Genomic DNA, 20,930 nt, shown 5'->3' with positions numbered 1-20,930 from the left:
AAGCTAAATAACTGGATAAAATAAAGTTTGCAAACAAACTTATTATTTTATACTTAATTAATTAAAAAAAGAATTGCACGTTATCGAACACTACTTGATTGAGTATATTATATATACTAGCATCTAAGTACACGCAAACACACACGCAAACACACCCTTTGCGTATGTGATATAATATATAAATCTTATATATTTATTTTATTTTAAATATTTAATTTGAAAAAACAAAGATAGTGGTAGAAGATGATGGGAGGTAAAGATAGTGAGGTTGAATTGTTTTTGTCTATTTTACCCAACTACAATGAACTACAACGAAAAAACAAATAAATTTTTGAGGATAAAAATGTAATATTAGAAACTTGATTTTGCTTACTTGTCAAGTTTCGATTGGGCACTTACTGTATCGTTGCGTTGGAGCTCTATGCTTGGCGACTGGCGAGTATGGACCCAATAAATAAATAAATAAATAGCCTCTCCTAGTTCATGTGAAATTCTCAATTCAGAGAAGCCCAAACAAATCGCCACAGAAACAAATTTCAAAATGAGATCCAGATTTGTCTTGATAATTTTCCTCGCCTTTTCATTTCTTGCATCGGGTATCAATTTCTAATTCAATCGAATTTTTGGCTTCAGGACCTTTTCCTTCTGCCGTTGATGTCTTCCGAGTAGTTTCTTGATCCGCATTTGTTTTCTGATGATATTTTTTTACATTTCTTTTTGTTAATTTTCTATTTTCAGCAAAGAAATCTGCGGATGTAACAGAGCTGCAGATCGGTGTGAAGGTAAATTAATTTATTTGGGATTTGTTTGTAATCGGTTTTGGATTACAGCTATTCCGTTGCTTAAGACAATGCTGGATTTTTGCCTTAGAACGCCGTTGAAAGTAAAACATGTATTTTTTTGGTGAAAGCTTGAATTTTTTTGGGGTCTCCTTAGTGCCTGAATCCGAGTCAATGAGGCTCAATAAATAAATTAACCAGTGAAGGAAGTTATTTAAATTTGTATGAAACAGTTTGCTAGAAAGTAAATAAGCTATAAACATCTATTTCGGTAGTGTTTGAGATAGCTTCTAGGGATAATTCTCAGTTTTGTTTTAACAAAATTTAAAGCTGAGAATTGCTTCCTTGGAGCTCTACAAAACACTACCTTCTATCCCTCTAGTACCTAATATAACGCTTTATTTGTATAGCCAATAGCTCTTCGAATGAAATATTGTTGTTTTTTAATAGGAAATATATTCAAAATAGTCTTGTAAGTTTGCACATTTTGTGTTTTGGTCCTGTAAGTACTTAATTTTAGGTTTTGGTCCTATAAGTTAAGTTATGATTGGTTTTTAGTCCTTTCTTCATAAAGTGTTACGTGACATCTGAAAATGGTGGCGCGTCAGCTAAAAATGCTTAAGTGACAATGAGAAATGATGATGTGTCTGTTGTGACATCAACAATTAACGGTTGAACCGGCAGAACTGGTCAAAAACCAAAAGATTGGTTTTTTCGATTTTTTTTAAAAAAATAGTTTTTTTTTATTTTAAAACCTTAATTTAATATTTTATTATATATACATTATTATTTGAATTTTTTTCTACGTTAAAAATATTATTTATTAATATTAGAGTTTATAATTTTTTAAATATATTTATATAATTATTTAGTTTTCAAACTACGAAAAATATATATATTTTCTATTTATATAAATTTTTAGGTTTTATAATTTAAAATATATTGTTAATTATATTATATTATATAAACGGTTTTTCGATCCAACCGTCCGGTTAAAAGAGTACAACCAGTTGTACCCTTTTTTAAAATTAGATCGGTTTGATCAACGATCCGTTTCTAAAAACATTGCATAAATGAAAAAAGACTAAAAACCAAAATATAACTAAACTTACATGATCAAAACCCAAAATTGAATACTTACAGGACCAAATCACAAACCAAGCAAACTTACAGGACTATTTTGGCTATTATCCCTTTTTTTTATCTTTGAAATAGCAGTCTCCCTGTGTTAAACTGCGGCTTCTGTTTATGAATTTTAATATGGTGTATTAGCTTCTTGTACAAAATTCTGGGCACTAACGTTGTTTGGGGCGGCAAGTACTCACGACCTTTTGTATTGCTTTTATTGAAATCCAAAAAGCATAAAAAGTTTTTTTAAAAAAGAATTATGTGGTATTACTTTGTACCGGAGATAGTGTTCTGTTTGACTTGAAGGTGATGTCACAGAATCTTGCCTGAATTAGTTGAACGGAGCTGAGTTTAGTAATCAAATATTGAAAATGTTATCGGAGATTTATGTACATGGGAGTGGATAAACTGCCCAATTTCATAAGAGCTTGATTGATTTGTAGAGTAACTAGAGTTTGACTAAATACGGTATACTTGACATAACAAAGAACACTGATAAAAATCTGTGAGGATTGTGTGATTTAAGAATTAATGCTGCAACACTGGCACAGTCAAGTCACATTTTCAAGTATTCTTTGTAACAATAAGAAAAAAGCCTTCTAGTCTCTGGGCTCATGTAAAAGTTTGGACAATATCATAAGTTATTCTCAATGCTCATTTACAGTGTCTAGATTTGAAATGCTGAGTGGCATGGATGCTGAATCATTTTGAATCAAATGCTTTACCATTTAGATTAGATAGTTGTATTTTACTAAGAGCATTGCAGTTTTACCTTCTCATCTCATGAAATACTGGAAGCCTTATCTTCAATCAATTATGTTACATTTTCTTGTGCCTATTTGCTTCCATTGTGTCTATTAATCTAGCTTCTACTGCAGTATAAGCCAAAGACTTGTGAAGTTCAAGCACACAAAGGAGACAGCGTTAAAGTGCACTACAGAGTGAGTGGAACTATAGCCTCTCTGCTCCCATCCCCCATTCCACCTTTCCCTACCCCCAGGATAGCTAGAAAGTATTTCAGTCTTCTACATAATTGAAGTCAATAGTGCTACAATTTTTTAATTCTATTTAGACATCTTATATTCTGACTTTTAGGACACTAACGTGCCATCGTAAATACTGGGAAAATTACCTAAGTCCCCACTCTACAAAATGTTTTAGTCACTAGTCCAGGCTCATACGGAAGTCTAGGAAGCAGTAAGCACATGCGAGGTTAAGGGGAATATAAGTGAGGAGTGAGGATGTTGGGCATAACACCAAATGGATTTTAGATGTAGTAAAAGAAAAATAATATGTTTGTCGGGATAGCTTATACAATACATATTAAGGTGAAGGCCCTATAAATTATGTATGTTGTCACTTTTGGCGCAAAAGCCAAAGCAAGCTAAGCTTTTTCCAAGGAAAGGTAAACAAGAATCTAAAACAACTTCAAAATGCAAGGTTCTGTGAAGATGCAGTACATAGTTTTAATAACATAAGAAGAAAGAACTTTCCATGACTAAACCTCATGACTTCTGAATCACAATTGACTGATGTTGCAATTCCATTATCATTAAAAAAATTGTACTGACGGATTCAAAACAAAACTTTGTACCAATGAATGGTAAAAAACCAATAAAAGAAAAGCCAAAAAAATGCGAAGACTATGTTAGACATGAAGCTCTCGGCTTTCCCTATGAAGCACACTCATTGAATGAGAATTTTCTATGCTGCATGAGGTGAAATTCAGCCATGTAGTGTGGATAAATGAGTCCTTGGATTCCTTAAATGTGGCGTGAGCCCCATGTAAGATATATGTGACCCATATTATAATGATGGGGAGAAATACATCAGGTGTAACATAGACAGACCCCATTGTATGGTGTGCATCCCAGATGTATTAGGGTGGGGCCCACTTCCAAGACAAGGCCCTTCCACCCCCGTCCAACGGTTGGGACTACACCTGTAGTTCTTCTGCCCATGTATCTTAGAACTACACAAAATAAAAGATTTAGTACTTACAGAAAATTACCTTAAAGCTTTTATATTTAAATAACTTATGTATAAAAAACCCATTCTACCCAAAATACATTTGGTCAAATTTAAAATTACACCCTAATTACCCTTGATTAATAACTTTAAATTAATGGGACAAATACATTAAAATAATCTTCACTTGAGTGAAATTGTTTTCAAAGAAATTATTATCATAAAAATTATAAAATTACTTTCAAATATTTGATATACTTAACTAATTAGAATACAATATTTTCTATCAAAAAGGTTAATATAATTGCATTAATATTTAATTAAAATTAATTATTCTTGCTTGAAAACAATTTATTTTATTCTCCACATTTTATTTTTTTTTGTGAAATTTTCCCTTGGTAATTTAAATATATGACAAAAACTTATCCCAATATAAACTGGAGAAACATTAAGACATGAATATATGTTTGCATACATAAATATTAACGTACATTCATTTAAAAAATAAAACACACACAAAACGTTTATAAAATAGTTTTTTTCTGTCGATGTGAACATAAAAATTTTATTATCATAAAATAATAGTAATCTCAATAAAATTAATTTTAGATTATTTGTTTTATTAATAACTATATTAACTAAGGAAAGGTAATTTATGAAAAAGATCTTAAATTTTGACTATGAAATTTAGTGAATCGAGATTTTTATATAGAAGTTATGACCCAAACTAAAGTTCACCAAATATCACACAGGAATTCAACAAACTATATAAAGAAAGTGTGTGTACTACTTAAAAGAGTCTATGCCCTTGCGAAGGAAAAACCTCCCCCTCGTCTCTAACACACTTCATAATTTCCTAAAAAAAAATTATGCTGGAAACATAATCTTTTTAATGCTAAGCGAGTTATACAGATTATGGAATGTGTCCTTCCATTTGGCATTGTGATGTCAATTAATTTGCTTATTTTTATTCTTATTTATCAATCTGAGTTGTTGAATAATTATTAGTATCGCAGTTCATGTAGTCAACTTGTCTGATCTGCTTATGTAAATTGTGATGATGTTTTTAGGGAAAGCTTACGGATGGAACTGTTTTCGATTCCAGCTTTGAAAGAGGGGATCCAATTCAATTTGAACTTGGTAGTGGCCAAGTTATCAAAGGTTAGAGACTATTACTTTACCACCACACCATTCTAGATTAATTTAACTTTTCCCCTGTTTTTAAACTTTCAAGCAAGTTTGCTTTGGTAGTGGTCCGTACATCTAAACTGTAAAAGGTCCAAGATGATGGTATTATTACCTATCTGGCTCTCGTGCCTTTGTATGTTCTTGAGCTACCAAGTTTACATGCTACAGCGTAGCATCTTTTCTGCATGTGACCAACAAGGGAAGCTGCTGCTCGAGATAATATGGCAAATGTCGTATAAATATGAGGTGGTATCAGTAGACTGAAACTGATGAGCAGGAATGCCTACTTTTTATTCACATGCACCAGTTGCCCTCCTTCCTGCACCTGGATTGAAACCTTTGCGCCTACTTGTTTTTGGCACCTAGCTAAAAAATTATCAGAAGGTTGAGGGAAAAAATATCGCTCTTATTATATAAATTGTTGGTATGTATCATGACATCTGAAGACTTCTGTGCAAGACAAGGTATTGTGACATGGGAATAATGAGAATGGCTATATTTTAAAGGAGAGCTGAGACTGTTTTTGGAATAAGAGGATAAATTTTGTAGCATATTTGTCATCCTTTGTACATTGGAAGGAGAGGATTTCAGAAACTGGTCTATCACTGATATTAACATGAGAAAGATGAGAATAGTGAAGTTCTTGTCAGTGTTGTAAATGGCAGGAGGCGGTGGCGGGGCGGTCCGTGACCGCCTACCGCCTCAGCCGCCTAGGCGATTGAATTTTTTTAGCATTTTTTTATATGTAATCACATATATTAGTCATCTTTATTATACTAACACCCCATAATCTCAAACAATATCATTAGACTTTGGCTTAAATTATGTAAAAAAAAGTATGTTAAATATACAAAACCTAACCTAAAGGCTTGCTGGCGGCGGCGGCGGGCCTAGTGATTGATGGTGAGAAGACTTGAAGCAAAAGTGGAAAACAAAAGAAAGTGGGTTGTGTTTTCAAGTAACTAAGTTAAAATTGGTAGATTTTGACTAGGTTTTTAAATTTAGTTGACTCTGACCTTTGACTGAAATTTAAAATTTGTTGACTGCCTTGGCCGCCTCACCTGCCCGAGCGCCCGCCACTGCCGCCTCACCCGCCTTGCCGCCCGCCTCGCCCGCCGGACAGCTTGGGGCCGCCTGAAGAGGCCGCCTAATGCCAAGGCGAGGCGGTCGAGGGCCGCCTACTGCCTAGGCGGCCGCCTCGACCGCCATTTAGAACACTGGTTCTTGTTTGTAAATTACATTTGTTATGTGATGAGCAGATTGAACTCTTAAAAGTAGTTGGAACCTTTCCCGGATGCAAGCATTTTTTTTAATGAAATCAAGCTGTTACATGTAGGATGGGATCAAGGGATCCTGGCAATGTGCTTGGGTGAGAAGAGAAAGCTGAAAATTCCTTCTAAACTTGGTTATGGGGAGCAAGGGTCCCCTCCTACCATTCCAGGTAATAAGCCAAGCTGCTTTGTTGCACTAACTATACTCTAATGGGATGTTACATTTAACAATTTGCCATATGGTTAAATAACTCTCATTTCTAAGGTTCGCACACTCTATATCTTCGCATGACATATGAGGCATAACATAGTTAGATTGTCATTTGACCTGTACTACAGGTTAGAAAGTTCCTATTATGTTCTACTTCCACCCCTAGTGTCTCGAAATTTGTTAAAACATGTCACTCTACGTCATAACATCTAGTTAGACATCAGGATTATGAACTTAAATGGGCATGCAGTATCCATATTTAAACTCTTCGGTCTAGAAACCAGTATTTGCACTAGTGCTTGTAATTTTTCATCAAACTGAATGGCACATTTGCTCTAAAATTGGCCTTGCCTTGACTTGTTTGATCATGTCACCCCCAAGCCCATGCATGCACATCCTGAATCCAGATAACATAGGATTGACTGTGGCGATACAAGTGCAATGTCACTCGTATGGGGATAAAGATAAACGCTTGTATGATTTATGCAGATACATGAAAACGCCTTATCACTGGGGTTTACATACTCTAGTGAAAAAAAATGAAATACATATGATTTTATGCGTTACGGGATGTCCACTGTGATGTGATAAGTGACATTGTTGTGAGCATGGAGTTGCTGTTCTATCTTTGTTTTTTTACAAAATTCGAGTCCTAAGGTGACAGCTAATAATTCGTTACTAACTTAACTGTTATTAACTATCAGGCGGTGCCACACTTATCTTTGACACTGAGCTGGTAGCAGTCAATGGGAAAACGTTGAATGGCGAAAAATCAGATGACAGTGAACTGTAATTTGTGGAAGCCCTCTAGCTCATGTGTATTCGTGAAACTTTTCCTCCATTGAGTGGTAGCACATAGCAGCTTGGCTCATAACGAGTAGACAATTAGATAGGGGCTTTTCCTACATCTTGGTACAGGTTTTTGATTCTCTCTAAACAGATTTCCAAAGGATCGAGTCTCATCATAAGTTGGAAGATTTGCTAGCGTAAATGCTCATTTTAGTTGCGTAATGCATGCTCTTATGTTTCGGGTGTCGATCAAAATTTAAAGTTTTGGTTCGGGTGGTCTGGTTCTTTGAACTTGTTTTCGATGAAATCTAGTGATTGGGCGGCAAGTTCTTTGATGGTATTTGATACTTGGGGCCAGGGGGATTGAATGATATATATATTTTATCCTACATTTGTGGCCAGAACTAACTATTAAGTATGGATTTTGCCTAATGGCTTAAAAAATGAAATCAAACCCGTTAACCCTGCACGAGTCGTCTCGAAAAATATTGGGTTGAGGTGGTGGATTTTTTGGTTTGAGTTCGGGCATATCGGGTTAAACATGAAAGCTGATCCGAAAAAAGTAACCAGATTCGGGTTGCGTTCGAGTCAAACCCGAGATGACCCAAAAATTTATTAGTATTATTTTTTATATAGAATTAAGAAAAATTAACTACATTTTTATATATATTAGCAAAAGACACGTGTGATGCGCGTGAGAACATTTTTATTGTCGATAAGCGTCCTTAAATAAATGAGTTGAGATGAGAAGAGATTACCGTGAAGTCAATTAATAATGTTTATTGTAGTTTAGTCAATAGTAAAATTCAATATAATATAATATATACAACATGTATTATAAAATGAGTGAAAATTTTTGTTCAAATATTTTATGTGTTACAAATTTAATTGAATTTATAGTTGTTGAAAATCATGGTTGTAATAAATATTATAATTTTTATAAACTAGATATTGGGAAAAATATAGAATTTGATATCATGACATATTTTAATAAAATATATTAAGAAAAAATATAATAATACATTGTTGAAAAATTATTTTACCACTATTGATTATGAACAAAAAATAATATATATTACTGCTTATTTTCTTTTTTTATATAACAACTTTTATTTTTTTCACGATTTTTTCGTCTGACATCTGTTTTTTACTCTTTATTAAAAATAAATTTCTCATCATCTTCAATAACAAGAAATGTTGGCTTCATCAATTGTTTGTATTTTTTAGATGAATTGTTTGTATTTTTATATATTTATTTTTGATTCTTTTGTTAGACGACCTCTTTATTTATATTTTCTCTCTCTTTTATCCTGAAAATATTTATTTGCAAGAGTAGAAATAATTTCATTGTCTCCAGTCTTCATTATTGTGTTATTATCTTCTACTACTTGTAAGTTATAATATCTTTAATAATCAATGATGTTATTGCATATTCTCTTTTATTTTAATTTCATGTTAAGTTGCTCGAAATATACTATTGCAATGATTTTGTTGCTAAACTTTTTTTCTTGAATTTTGAATGTTTTCGATTGCAAATGCTAATATTACATCTTTTATTTTAACCGTTTTGTCCATTTTGAGAAGAAATGATATTATTCTTTATTTGGTGTCTCTAAAAGCTATTAGTATACATTGAAGTGTTGTCGTCTTATGGATAAATTAAATTTTATTAATAATTGGTAATAAAATATACTTTTTGAAAGAAAAACTATTTACATGTCTTAGTGATAAAATCAATATAATTTTCAACGGTGACTAATAAAAACATTTGCAATATTTTTGAACAATGTAACCCGTGCAGTTTCAATGTTCATCATCTACGGTCATCATTATTCTATATCTACATTAACAGTTTAAAATAAAAAAAATATCAATAACTCATGTAAGCTTATAGTCATCCCTACATTGAAGTGTCGTAGTTTAATAGATAAAATATATTTTATTAATAATTGATAATAATATATATATACTCTTTGAAAGAAAAAACTATTATATGTATTAGTGATGAAATCAATATAATCTTCAACATTGCAACTAATAAAAACATTGCAACATTTTTTAACAATGTAACTCTTGCAATTTCAATGTTTTCATTATTTACGGACATCATTATTCTATATCTATATTAACAGTTTAGAATATGACATTATCAATTAGTTATGTAAGCTTATTAGTGTTTAATGTTGTTTTACATTGACACAATATTGATATTGAAGCTTATGCGATTATTATAGGTCGGGTTTTTTTATTTTTTTTATTAATTTTGAGCAATTATGACATGTTTCGTACCACGAATTCATCTTATTTTCTATCTCATATGTGTACGCCTTGAAGCAATATGATTTATTCTATGTGTTGTTAATAAGTGGGACACATTAACCACATCAAATTAAATATTGATTTTGTAATTTCAAAGCTTATGTGTTGATTACTTATTTTATAACTATTGATTTATGAAAAAATATTGATAATGTATTTTAAAACTTAATTTACATTATTGCGTCAAATATTTTTTTCTTTTATATTTTGGACTTTTCTCTCTTTTACTATTTTTTTATTTACCATCTATTTTTTTATTCTATATGAAAGAATCAATATTCTCACCATCTTTAATAGTAATCTTATGATTTTGTCTCCATCAATCATGTGTATTTTTCTATTGTTATTTTTTAATTCTTTTGTTGGGCAGTATCTTTTTCATGCTAAAAATATTTACTTGAAAGAATAACAATAATTTCATAATTCGCAACTGCATTCTTATATGTTACGTCTTCTATTACTTGTATACCAATATCGTTAACAATCGATGTATTTGTTGGAAATCATCTTTTCTTTTTAATTTCTTGTTTTTCGAAATCTACTGATATCTTTTTGCTTACAATGCTTTCGTTGCTGAAATTTTTGATTGAATTTTGAATGTTTTTAGTTAAAAATGTTAACATGTCATCTTTTATTTCAACTGTTTTGTCTATTTTGAGATTAAATGCATATTCTTATTTATATGATGTATCTAAATACTTTTGGTATATTGAAGTGTTGTATATAAAGCATATTTTATTATAATTGCATATATGGTATTTGTAAGAAAAAAATTATTTACCTTAATGATGGATCGAATCGATATAGTATTCAACAATGCAACAAAAAAAAACATTCGAAACATTTTCAAACAATGTAACTTTTGTAGTTTTAGTAACATCATTTATGATCAATATTTTTCTATATTTACATTATCGGTTTAAGATAAGACATTTCAATAACTCATGTAAACTTATTTCAAACAAAAAATAACAATAATAATAATTCATATAAGATTATAAATATAGAGTATAAATGTAGTTTTACCTAGACACAATATTAATATCGAAGCTTATCCAATTTACAGATCTGTTTTTTTTTTTTTTATTATTATTTTGTTGATTGATCTTGAGCAATTACTACATGTCATGAATTTACCTTATTTTTTTAAATCTAATGTATGTATGCCTTGAAACAATATAATTTGTTAATAAGTGATATAAGTTAAATCAAATTAAATACCTATTTTGTAATTTCCTATCTCATTTTCTATATATGTCATTTATAAAATATTTGCTCTAACAATAAAATATTCAAATTTTTTCACGTGAAATGATAAAAATAAATTAAAATAATAAATAATATTGTACCTTTTATAGATTATGAATCTGATTGAGAATTTACATCAAAGGCAATTGTTTTTTAGGATCTTTAATTTGATGTGAGACGTGTTTTTGGGATGCAATAATTGTCCCTTCTAGGCCAGTAGTCAAACTCTAGCGCTTGGATTGATGTGCGATTTAAAATATTTGAGTTGCATCATTACCACTAGCAATAACTTTTGGTAAAGTGACAAGAGCTCGGTCCTACAATTGATATCAAAGCCAATGTCATGGGTTAATTCTCATTGATTGCAATGAGTGTAATTATTGGGAGACAGATTGTTTGGATGCAATATTAATTGTCCCTACTGGGTTAGCAATCGAACCATGGTGTTTGGGCTGCTGTGCGATTTAAAATATTTGAGTTGCATCATTACTACCATCTATAAATTTTGGTAAAATGACAAGCGCTCAATCCTACACGTGTAATCCATAATTCTTCTAGATTTCTTTTTTCGTAGTCATTACCTAGCCCTTAGTAGATTGACTAAGATTAATATATTTACAGACTTTAATAATTAAAAGAAATAATATCAATCTTATAGTTTTGTTAAAAACGTACAATTGAAAATATTCATACCATATCTGTTGTTTTTTTTTTCTATGCAAAACGGCTTTGTGAACATCGTTGTTGTTTTGATTTAAATCTTTCATGCTATTATTCATAAGAAGAAGTAGTGAGTAATGTAAATAACTAATATTTGTAAAGATTTATCTACAATTTTTTTAAAAAAACATTTACCTTCAAAACCTGTATTTTTAAGTTACAGAAATTTATAACTGGTTTATTCATCTCCATCTCTTGTAAAAATATTTATTCGTTAATTGCAAGATCATCTCATAAATAATTAATTGTTATAGTTTTTAGTCTTTATGATGCGCAAAAAATAGTTAAAATTTTAAATTTTAATGTTTACATATATGGTATGAGTGTGTTCTGGGGCAGAGGGTCTATATGAATTGGGGGAGCCCTGGTCCCCACCAAACCCTTTTTTTTATTTTTTTTTCCAGCTTTTATAATATTCTATTTTATTTGGCCCCTTGGAAGTTTTCAAAATGTATATACAAATCTTTGGTATTGGGCTATGAAACAATCAAGTAGACTGAAGCCCAATTAATAAAAATAATAATGCTTTAAACTTTGGAAACAAGTTTACAAATTTGAGAATATATTGGCCGATTTTTTCCCTTCCTTCCCGACTCCCGTGATCTCACTTACATGCTACAATTTTCAAATCAAAGGTATGATTCCTTTCATCTTTCTTTACTCTCTTGAGTTTTAATCTACTTTTAAATTTGTGAGACATGTTTTTCTTAAAAAAAATTCTATATTGCTATTAATATTTTATTAGCAAATTTCTAAACTTTATTTGTTTTTATTTCTAATATGTATTTGACAGAATTTTTAATCTTTTGAATATATATATTGTTTTTCTATTTCTAATATGGTTAAATTAATTATTCGTATTATTTATTGTTTTGAATAGATTATTGATTAAACATATATATTGATTTCTTGTTTTTTGATTTTTAATATGATTAAATTAATTCTTTGCATTATCTGTTGCTTTTAATATATTATTGATTATATCAACGATTGTTGAATCCTGACTTTTGGTGATAACAAAACAATATATCATTGTTACAGTATAGCCGCCATTTATATGTAAAACAGGAAAAAACGTCTGATATTATCATGTCAACCGACTGAAAGATATCGACTGACTTACAGATATCAGCTGAACTCTTGGATATCAACTGACTCTCAGATATCAGCCGACTCCATAATGTATATCAGCTGGTCCTCAGACTTCAACCGATCTTAGCTATCAGAATGAATGTCAACCGAAATACAATTCTCTAGAATATCTACCGACTTCATAAAGTCACAAATTCATAGTAACGGATCCTTGACAAGAAAATTTAAATGCGAAAGGACAGAGTATTAAAGGAGCCATCTGACAAAGCTCGAAAGGCCATTAATAGCATTTATTATGAAGACATATTGAATGGACATTAAAGAAACCTCAAGTACATATATTTTGAATACGAACAGGTTTCACTCCACAAAAAGAGAAATACTGTCTGGTGTACATTGATAAGTGCATTTAGTGTGCATTATTTTATGTTATTTTTATATCTATTTTGCATGCATTCGTATTGCCTCATTGTGTTTTTATGTGTTTTTATTCTGATTGATTTCATATGTGTGCATTTCACTCTCCGGATTGATTTTTGTAGGAATATGTGAAGAAATCATGATTTTGGGGTAAGAGAAGAGCCGCAAAAATGAATTACGGAGCAGCAATGATCAAAAATTCATTTTTAATGATAAAGATATCTAAATCCAATCTCCATATTTCAAAATCAATTTCAAGATGTTTTAAAGCTGTTGTCCAAATTTTGGCTCGATCCGACGGCTAGAACTCGAGATATGATTTTTTAAAGAAAACTGCGCGCTGGAAAGGACACATGCACGGACCCAGGAACGGACCTGGCCCCATATCGCAGAAAATTAAGATTTGGGGCAGAAAATAGCTCGGTCGAGCGCACCTTTACGCGCTCGAGCGAGAAATCGCGCAGAAAAAATAATTAGAATTTTCGGGAATTAAAACTTTGGACTTTTCGGGCTTTATTTCTTGGGCTTTCAAAGACATATAAATAAGAGAGCTGGAATGTGAAAGAGGGGTTTGAAACGTAGAGATCGTGAGGTGGCTAGGAGGCTTGGAGATTGGAGATATGCTCCGTCTTCTTCATAATTTCTTCTTCCTTTCTTTTTTTTCTTTTTATTTTTGAATTATTGTTTTCAATTATTGAGTAGATTTTCTTTAACCAAGACGGCGTGATTGGACCGAACAAATCTATGTAGAAACTTGGATGTTTTTTTGGGATTTTTCAGATTTGATTTTATATTATTGATTATTAGATTTATATTTGTATTGTGAATGGTCTGGCCAATTGTTTGCTTGCATGTTAATTGATTCCAAGTCGATAGAGGTGGAATTGATTTCGATCACTCTAATAATTAACACGAGGTAAAATTGACTAAAAATAGTATTCGATTTCATCGTGCGGTTTTAGGTGCAAATTGAATTCTCATAGTTTCTAATGCATTTGAGTTTGATTAGAATTATGAAAATTAATCCGTCAATATTTGAATAGGTTTAATTGTTCTAGAAATAGACCTTTAAACAAGTTAGGAGAATTCACCGTAATTTAAGATTAAATCTGAGTCCTGAATCGGCTACATGTTATATGATTTGTTCGGTACCTGCGTGTGTCTTGGTTGTCTTAATTTAATTGAATTTATTCTTCTATTTTAAATTCTTATTATTTTTAATAATTTATTTTTTATTTAATTCATCGCAACCTTTTTATTATTTTGTCTAGATTAAGCTAAATAATTAATTCTTGAGAATTGACTACAGTGTCTGTGGGATCGATACTTGGACTCTCTGTCCACTTTACTATTACTTGACTTAGTTTACTTGCTAGTAGACACCGATTTAAGTGGTCAAGTTTTTGGTGCCGTTTCCGAGGACTATTTAGTTAATATTAGGATAGATTATTTGCTTGAGACTAGACATTTTTATTTCTTGCATTGTTTAATTCTTAATTTTAATTTAATTTTTTTTTTACTTGTGAGGTACTTGGAGATGGATCATCGACAGGTGTTCACAAAGTTTGGCCAACAATACTCGGAGCCTTTCTATGCTGCTTGGGGGAGATTCAATGATTTGGCGAAGAAATTTCGATGTCATGATTTTTCAAACTACACTCTAGTTCAGATTTTTTATGGTGGTTTGGATGAAACAACAAGAAGTTGGGTAGATTATGGAGCTTTGTCAACTGGCAGTCACTTTTTTAGCAGAGATTACGACAGTGCGATGCACTTGTTAAATGATATGTCAGATTTTGACTATTATTGACATTGTGATCCTTCACTGCAGGGTTGAAGTCAATAATATCCTCTAGAGTTCACATCCAAAAATTTTGCGAACCAACCATATGAGCATCAAAAAGAGTGTATCGGGCATTTTGAGGATCATATGGCTCAGTTGAAGAATATTGTGAAAAGGCAGACATAGATAAATTAGTTCTTAGAAAGCCGCATCAACTCTTTGAGTCTTTTGGATGAACAAATTGCGCTTCTTATAAAACCAGTTTCTGAGATCTTTCAAGAGAATGAAGTAATTGTTCTAGATCATGAGAAAATATTTTTTGAGGAATCTTCATGTGAAGAAGAACCAAAAGTGACAGTGGAGGAGGAAGAAACATACAAGGAGACAGATATGACCTTGTCAATGGACTTTACATGTATACCATCAGAAGATCCGTTCTTGCCATTGACGTCAATTCCACACTATTACATCCTCTATGAGCTTCAGCCTGAAATCCGAGTCTCTTCCCAAAATAATCAGTTCATGTCGAGTGTTGTTGGACCGACAAGCTTAAAATGCATATATCATGCCAAGCTTGAGGGCGCAGGAAATCAGGACCCATACATAGAGTCGTATGATTCTTACTATGGGCAACAACCGCTCTTTGATGGTTGCTTCTGTCTAGTCGAGCGACAGACTATAACTTTAGCGCTGACTGGGAGGCAACCCAGTATTTTCTTTCCTTTATCTATTTTTTAATATTATTTTCTATTATTATTATTTTTCTGCTAATCTACGGCCTTACCCGTCACCTATATATGTGCAGTATATTGCCCCGCCACCAGAAGTTGTTGTTGGAGTTTTACAAAGGAGGAAGAGGACGAAGCATAAGGGGAGTGTTATTTTTGTTTTCATTGTGTATTTGTTCGTCTTGCATTTGTTTGTTCGTTTTTTGCATTCTATTCATTGTTTCTAGAGCATTGAGGGCAATGCTTTGGATAAGTAGGGGGGGGGGGGGGTAGACTAGCGTTTATTTCATAGTGTTTTGTGTTTGTGTTGCATATATTTCGTTTCATGTCTGTTTGCATCTTTGTCATTATTGTAGTTTGTTGCATGTGTTGAGTAGGATGATGAATGGGAGCCAATGATGATATGAAGTTTTGTTTTTTGTGAAATTTTTTTTGTTTTTGCTCTTGACTTGACATGAGAAACTGTAGGTTGAACCGTGAATATTTTTAAACACTCATGCTAGACCAGTGAATTGTAGCGATAAAATTGATCATGTTTGTGTCTGTTTGACCATTGCATGACACTAGATGTTAAGTGATCTCAATTGTGTCTTGTAAATTTTGATGATTCTCTAAAATTGCACTTATGATCTTGGGCGCATCAAAATTTTTGGAAAAAAAAGTAAGTTGAAGAATAATTTTTTACTTTTGAAAAATAATAACAACTCCATCCGGGTTTTGGGCAAGGGATTGAAATTCTAATCGCCTAGTCTGAAATTAAGTCTGCGGATTCAATGGGGTTGATGCTCCATCCGCGCTATAGACGAGGGGATTGAAATTCAAATCCTAACATAGTTATAGCTAATTTTGCGGGTAATTATTGGGGCTAAAGAAAAATCGGGTGTAAAATCCGGAGGTGTGTAATTAATTATCTCAAGGGAGGTGTGTTTTGTTAAGAGATCGTTGGAACAAATGGACACTTGAGAGTGAAACTTGCACTGATTTGTCATAGGTCTCTAAGTAGTCTTGAAACTGATTATGTCTAAGTTGCATGTAATTGAAATGACATCGTACACACACATGTTCACGCTAAACCGAAGGTGTATCGTGGAGAGTTGAGAGCGTTTGTGATTTTGGTTTGTGTTGGAACTTCTCTGAGGCTAATTCCCATGAATTTTCTTACTTTTTTGTTTGTTGTGTGTTTGTTGCATTGTTTGTCTTGCTCCAGGGCAAGAAAGGTTTAAGTATGGAGGTGTTGATAAGTGCATTTAGTGTGGATTATTTTATGTTATTTTTATATCTATTTTGCATGTATTTGTATTGTCTCATTGCGTTTTTATGTGTTTTTATTGTGATTTATTTCATATGTGTGTATTTCACTCTTCGGGTTGATTTTCGTAGGAATATGTGAAGAAATCATGATTTTGGGGCAAGAGAAGAGCCGCAAGAATGAATTACAGAGCAGCAATGATAAAAAATTAATTTTTAATGATAGAGATATCCAAATTCGATCTCCACCGTTCAAAATCAATTTCAAGATGTTTTAAAGCTGCTGTCCAAATTTCGGCTCTATCCGACAACTAGAACTTGAAATATGATTTTTTCAAGAAAACTGCACGCTGAAAAGGACACATGCACGGACCTAGGCACGGACCTGGCACGAGGTCCGTGTATATCGCTGAAAATTAAGATTTGGGGCAGAAAACAGCTCGCTCGAGCGCACCTTTATGCGCTCGAGCGAGAAATCGCGCAAAAAAAAATAATTAGAATTTTCGGGAATTAAAACTCTGGACTTTTCGGGCTTTATTTCGTGGGCTTTCAAAGACATATAAATAAGAGAGCTGGAAAGTGAAAGAGGGGTTCGAAACACAGAGATCGGGAGGCGGCTAGGAGGCTTGGAGATTGGAGATATGCTCCATCTTCTTCAGAATTTCTTCTTCCTTTCTTCTTCTTCTTTTTATTTTTGAATTATTGTTTTCAATTATTGAGTAGATTTTCTTCAATCAAGATGGCGTGATTGGGCGAACAAATCTATGTAGAAAACTTGGATGTTTGTTTGAGATTTTTCAGATTTGATTTTATATTATTGATTATTAGATTTATATTTGCCTTGTATTCGATCTGGCCAATTGTTTGCTTGCATGTTAATTGATTCCAAGTCGACAAAGGAGGAATTGATTTCGATCACTCTAATAATTAACACGAGGTAAAATTTATTAGAAATAGTATACGATTTCATCGTGCGGTTTTAGGTGCAAACTGAATTTTCATAGTTCCTAATCATTTGAGTTTGATTAGAATTATGAAAATTAATCCGTCAATATTTGAATAGGTTTAATTATTCTAGAAATAGACCTTTAAACAAGTTAGGAGAATTCACCGTAATGTAAGATTAAATCTGAGTCCTGAATCGGCTACATGTTATATGATTTGTTCGGTACCTGCATGTGTCTTGGTTGTCTCAATTTAATTGAATTTATTCTTCTATTTTAAATTCTTATTATTTTAATAATTTATTTTTTATTTAATTCATCGCAACCTTTTTATTATTCTGTCTAGATTAAGCTAAATAATTAATTCTTGAGAATTGACTACAGTCACTGTGAGATCGATACTTGGACTCTTTGTCCATTTTACTATTACTTGACCTAGTATACTTGCTACTAGGCACCGATTTAAGCAGTCATACATCTGTTTGAAAAGATGTTTCTCACCATTGACACAAAGGAATAGAGACGTTGAAGATTGAGATATAAATACTTGAGCCAAACGAAGAAAAGACATAGAGCACACACGACCATTATATTATCAAAGCATCCGAGCACTCGAAATTGTTTTCAACACTCTACTACTCACTCAACCCTTCGCTCAAACAGAAGCATATCTAATCTTCTAAGAGATATACTCAAGGGTTACTCAAATTCAAGCCATTGTTTGAAGAACATCGACTACTCCAAATATTTGAGATTCTAAGCTTTCAAAAGCTTAGTCGTTCATCATCATCTACTGAAGAAGTCTGATAAGAACTTAGGAATCTTATTAGTGCAAATCTAGGAGTTCCATTTTAGGCAGTTGTAAGTCCTAACTTGGATCGGGTGTATTACAAGACGTTGTAATAGCCAAAGTCTTCTAGTGTATCCTTCCTTTGAGGAATAAGGGGTGACGTAAGAGATTAAGATCCGAACATCCATAAAAAACTCTGTGCACATTTACATTACTGCATCTCATCATATTTTCACTATTGTCACCTAGTTTAGTGAGAGCCATTTTGCGCACTATTTTAGTAGCTCTTATTTATTTAGAAAGCTGAGAAAAATCGGTTAAATGAATTAATATTTGCTTAATCATATCGCATTAAAACATAAAATTCTTAGAGTGTGTATTCACCCTCTAGAGACACACAGTACTGATCCCCAAAAAGTGGTATCAGAGCAGGTCCGTTCCCAGCTGCTGATATTTACTCATCATGACTTCTCTAAACAAAATTCCTTTTTTTTCTAAAGAAGATTATGATGATTGGAAAATAAGTATGCAGGCACACCTTTATGCACAAGATGATGATATGTGGTATGTTATCACTGATGGCCTGTAATGCCCCAATTTTATCATAATTGACTTTATTTGAGATAATCAGTGATTTCAAAATTCAAGAGCTGGCTTTGTATTGATCAGGGTCTATTTTGCAATTTTTGGAATTTTAAGGGTCTAAAACGCAAAAAGTGGATTTGTTATATATTATTGGACTTTGACCAAGTCTCTTATCTTCAACCTTTTCCCCTCCACATCGGTTCCTACATTAGAGATGAAAGAAACGGCATCTCAAGCTTTCAGATTTGAGTTTCCGGTCAATCCGTCTGTTGGAATTTATTTCTGAAGGCAGTTTAGCGATCACGGCCTCGAGAGCTTCATTCTATCGTATGTTTCTCTCCGATCAGATATGTTTTATTTTTTGTATGTATTTGGAATTTGATTCTTTTCGAGTATGATGTTATTGAGATAATTCTTATCGTTTATTCTCAGACGGAATTGAAATAGAGCGTCGTTCGGATTTGTTATGATTTTTGAAGTGAATTTCAAAACTTGGATTATGGGATGTGTTGTATTTGAGTTTGAATGTTTGAATGATGATTGATTTGAGTTATTTGGATTGATATTATGCTGTCTACGTTTCCGGTTTATCAGAATATAGCTGTTATGCCGTCAGTTTGAAGTTTGGATATCGTTTCGTTGTTTTGATTGAACGATGTTTGATTGAAGAATTTGAATGCCTTCATTGATCCCTGTGACTTGTTGTGATAGATTGATTTGAAGCCAGTAGAGTTGCATGATTGCAGCTTTGGACATCTTTGAAGATCGAAGCTGGTATAGAATTGATTTTCTTATTATCGATCGAAGAACTTGAATAGATATTGAATTGAGAATTGTGGTTTTACAGATTGAAGATTGTGAAACAACGAGAAGGTATAAGACGACTTTGGAATGGAATGGGACGATTAACTTGAGTTTGGATTGATTCGAGTGTCCTAGGAGAAAATCACATACTTGCATGTTTGAATGCTTATTTGATTTTATATTTGAATGCGTGAGATTTCATATGCATTCATATTGAGCCTATTGATTATTCATTTTGATTTAGATGATCTAGGGATTGTAGTTGAGTGACTTTGGTAGGCGATTTACTACCTTGTCGATTAACTCACTACGATGCTCTGGAGTCTAGAGGATTAAAGTGTACCTCTTCCATCTCGAAATGGGAGTTTGGTGTGATTATTGGATATTTTAACCTCGGGATCCCAACCAAAGAAAAGAAGAGAATAATTGCATTTCGATAATCTGAGTCTGATAATCTTGAAGTTTTGAAGTCATGCATATCATTTTAATTCCGCATTTGAATGGATTTCTTATATATCTTGAGTTGATATATTATATGGAAGTTGATGCATATCATGTTTTGATATGTTTATATGATATTGCATGTTAGTCTCTTTTACTAGGAATATTATTCTCACCGGATTATCCGGCTGTTGTCTTTGTTTGTATGTGTACTTGGCAACAGGTGGGGCAGGATCGAGTCAGAGGCAGCATGGCTAGGTGGTTGAATGGATAGAAGTGAGGTCTTTGGTTTTGGAAGTCGAAGTTGTTGTTCGAACTTATGATGTTCTTTTAATAGTTTGAACTAGTTGGAACTGGTGCATGTTCTATTTGGAAGAATTGTATAACTCTATAATTTTATCCTTTTGTATCTTGTTGAATGGGATTATATGTTGTTGAATTGATTGAGTTGGAGATTGAAATTTTTGGAGAAAA

The 20,930-nt window shown here is 32.4% G+C and overlaps 1 protein-coding gene across 1 annotated transcript; it reads left to right on the top strand.

Moving 5' to 3' along the window:
• The first annotated feature begins 465 nt into the window (after positions 1 to 465).
• On the top strand, positions 466 to 7,556 carry LOC140891419 (FK506-binding protein 2-like). Its single transcript, XM_073299896.1, has 6 exons — positions 466 to 596; positions 739 to 782; positions 2,786 to 2,848; positions 4,946 to 5,036; positions 6,400 to 6,504; positions 7,250 to 7,556. The coding sequence occupies exons 1-6, from the start codon at positions 542 to 544 to the stop codon at positions 7,336 to 7,338; spliced, it is 447 nt and encodes a 148-aa protein (XP_073155997.1). The 5' UTR covers positions 466 to 541; the 3' UTR covers positions 7,339 to 7,556.
• Positions 7,557 to 20,930: the final 13,374 nt, after the last annotated feature.

This window comes from Henckelia pumila, chromosome 3 (assembly GCF_033568475.1).
Source record: "Henckelia pumila isolate YLH828 chromosome 3, ASM3356847v2, whole genome shotgun sequence".
In the NCBI taxonomy this organism is placed as follows: domain Eukaryota; kingdom Viridiplantae; phylum Streptophyta; class Magnoliopsida; order Lamiales; family Gesneriaceae; genus Henckelia; species Henckelia pumila.
Note: the sequence above shows the minus strand (reverse complement) of the source record. Positions and strands in the feature narration are given on the sequence as shown.

Bases quoted from the DNA above. Each gene is read 5' to 3' on its own strand.
- LOC140891419 (XM_073299896.1), top strand. From the start codon at position 542: ATGAGATCCAGATTTGTCTTGATAATTTTCCTCGCCTTTTCATTTCTT. The intron at 783-2,785 runs GTAAATTAATTT...CTTCTACTGCAG, and splicing joins AGCTGCAGATCGGTGTGAAG to TATAAGCCAAAGACTTGTGA. The intron at 5,037-6,399 runs GTTAGAGACTAT...TGTTACATGTAG, and splicing joins TAGTGGCCAAGTTATCAAAG to GATGGGATCAAGGGATCCTG.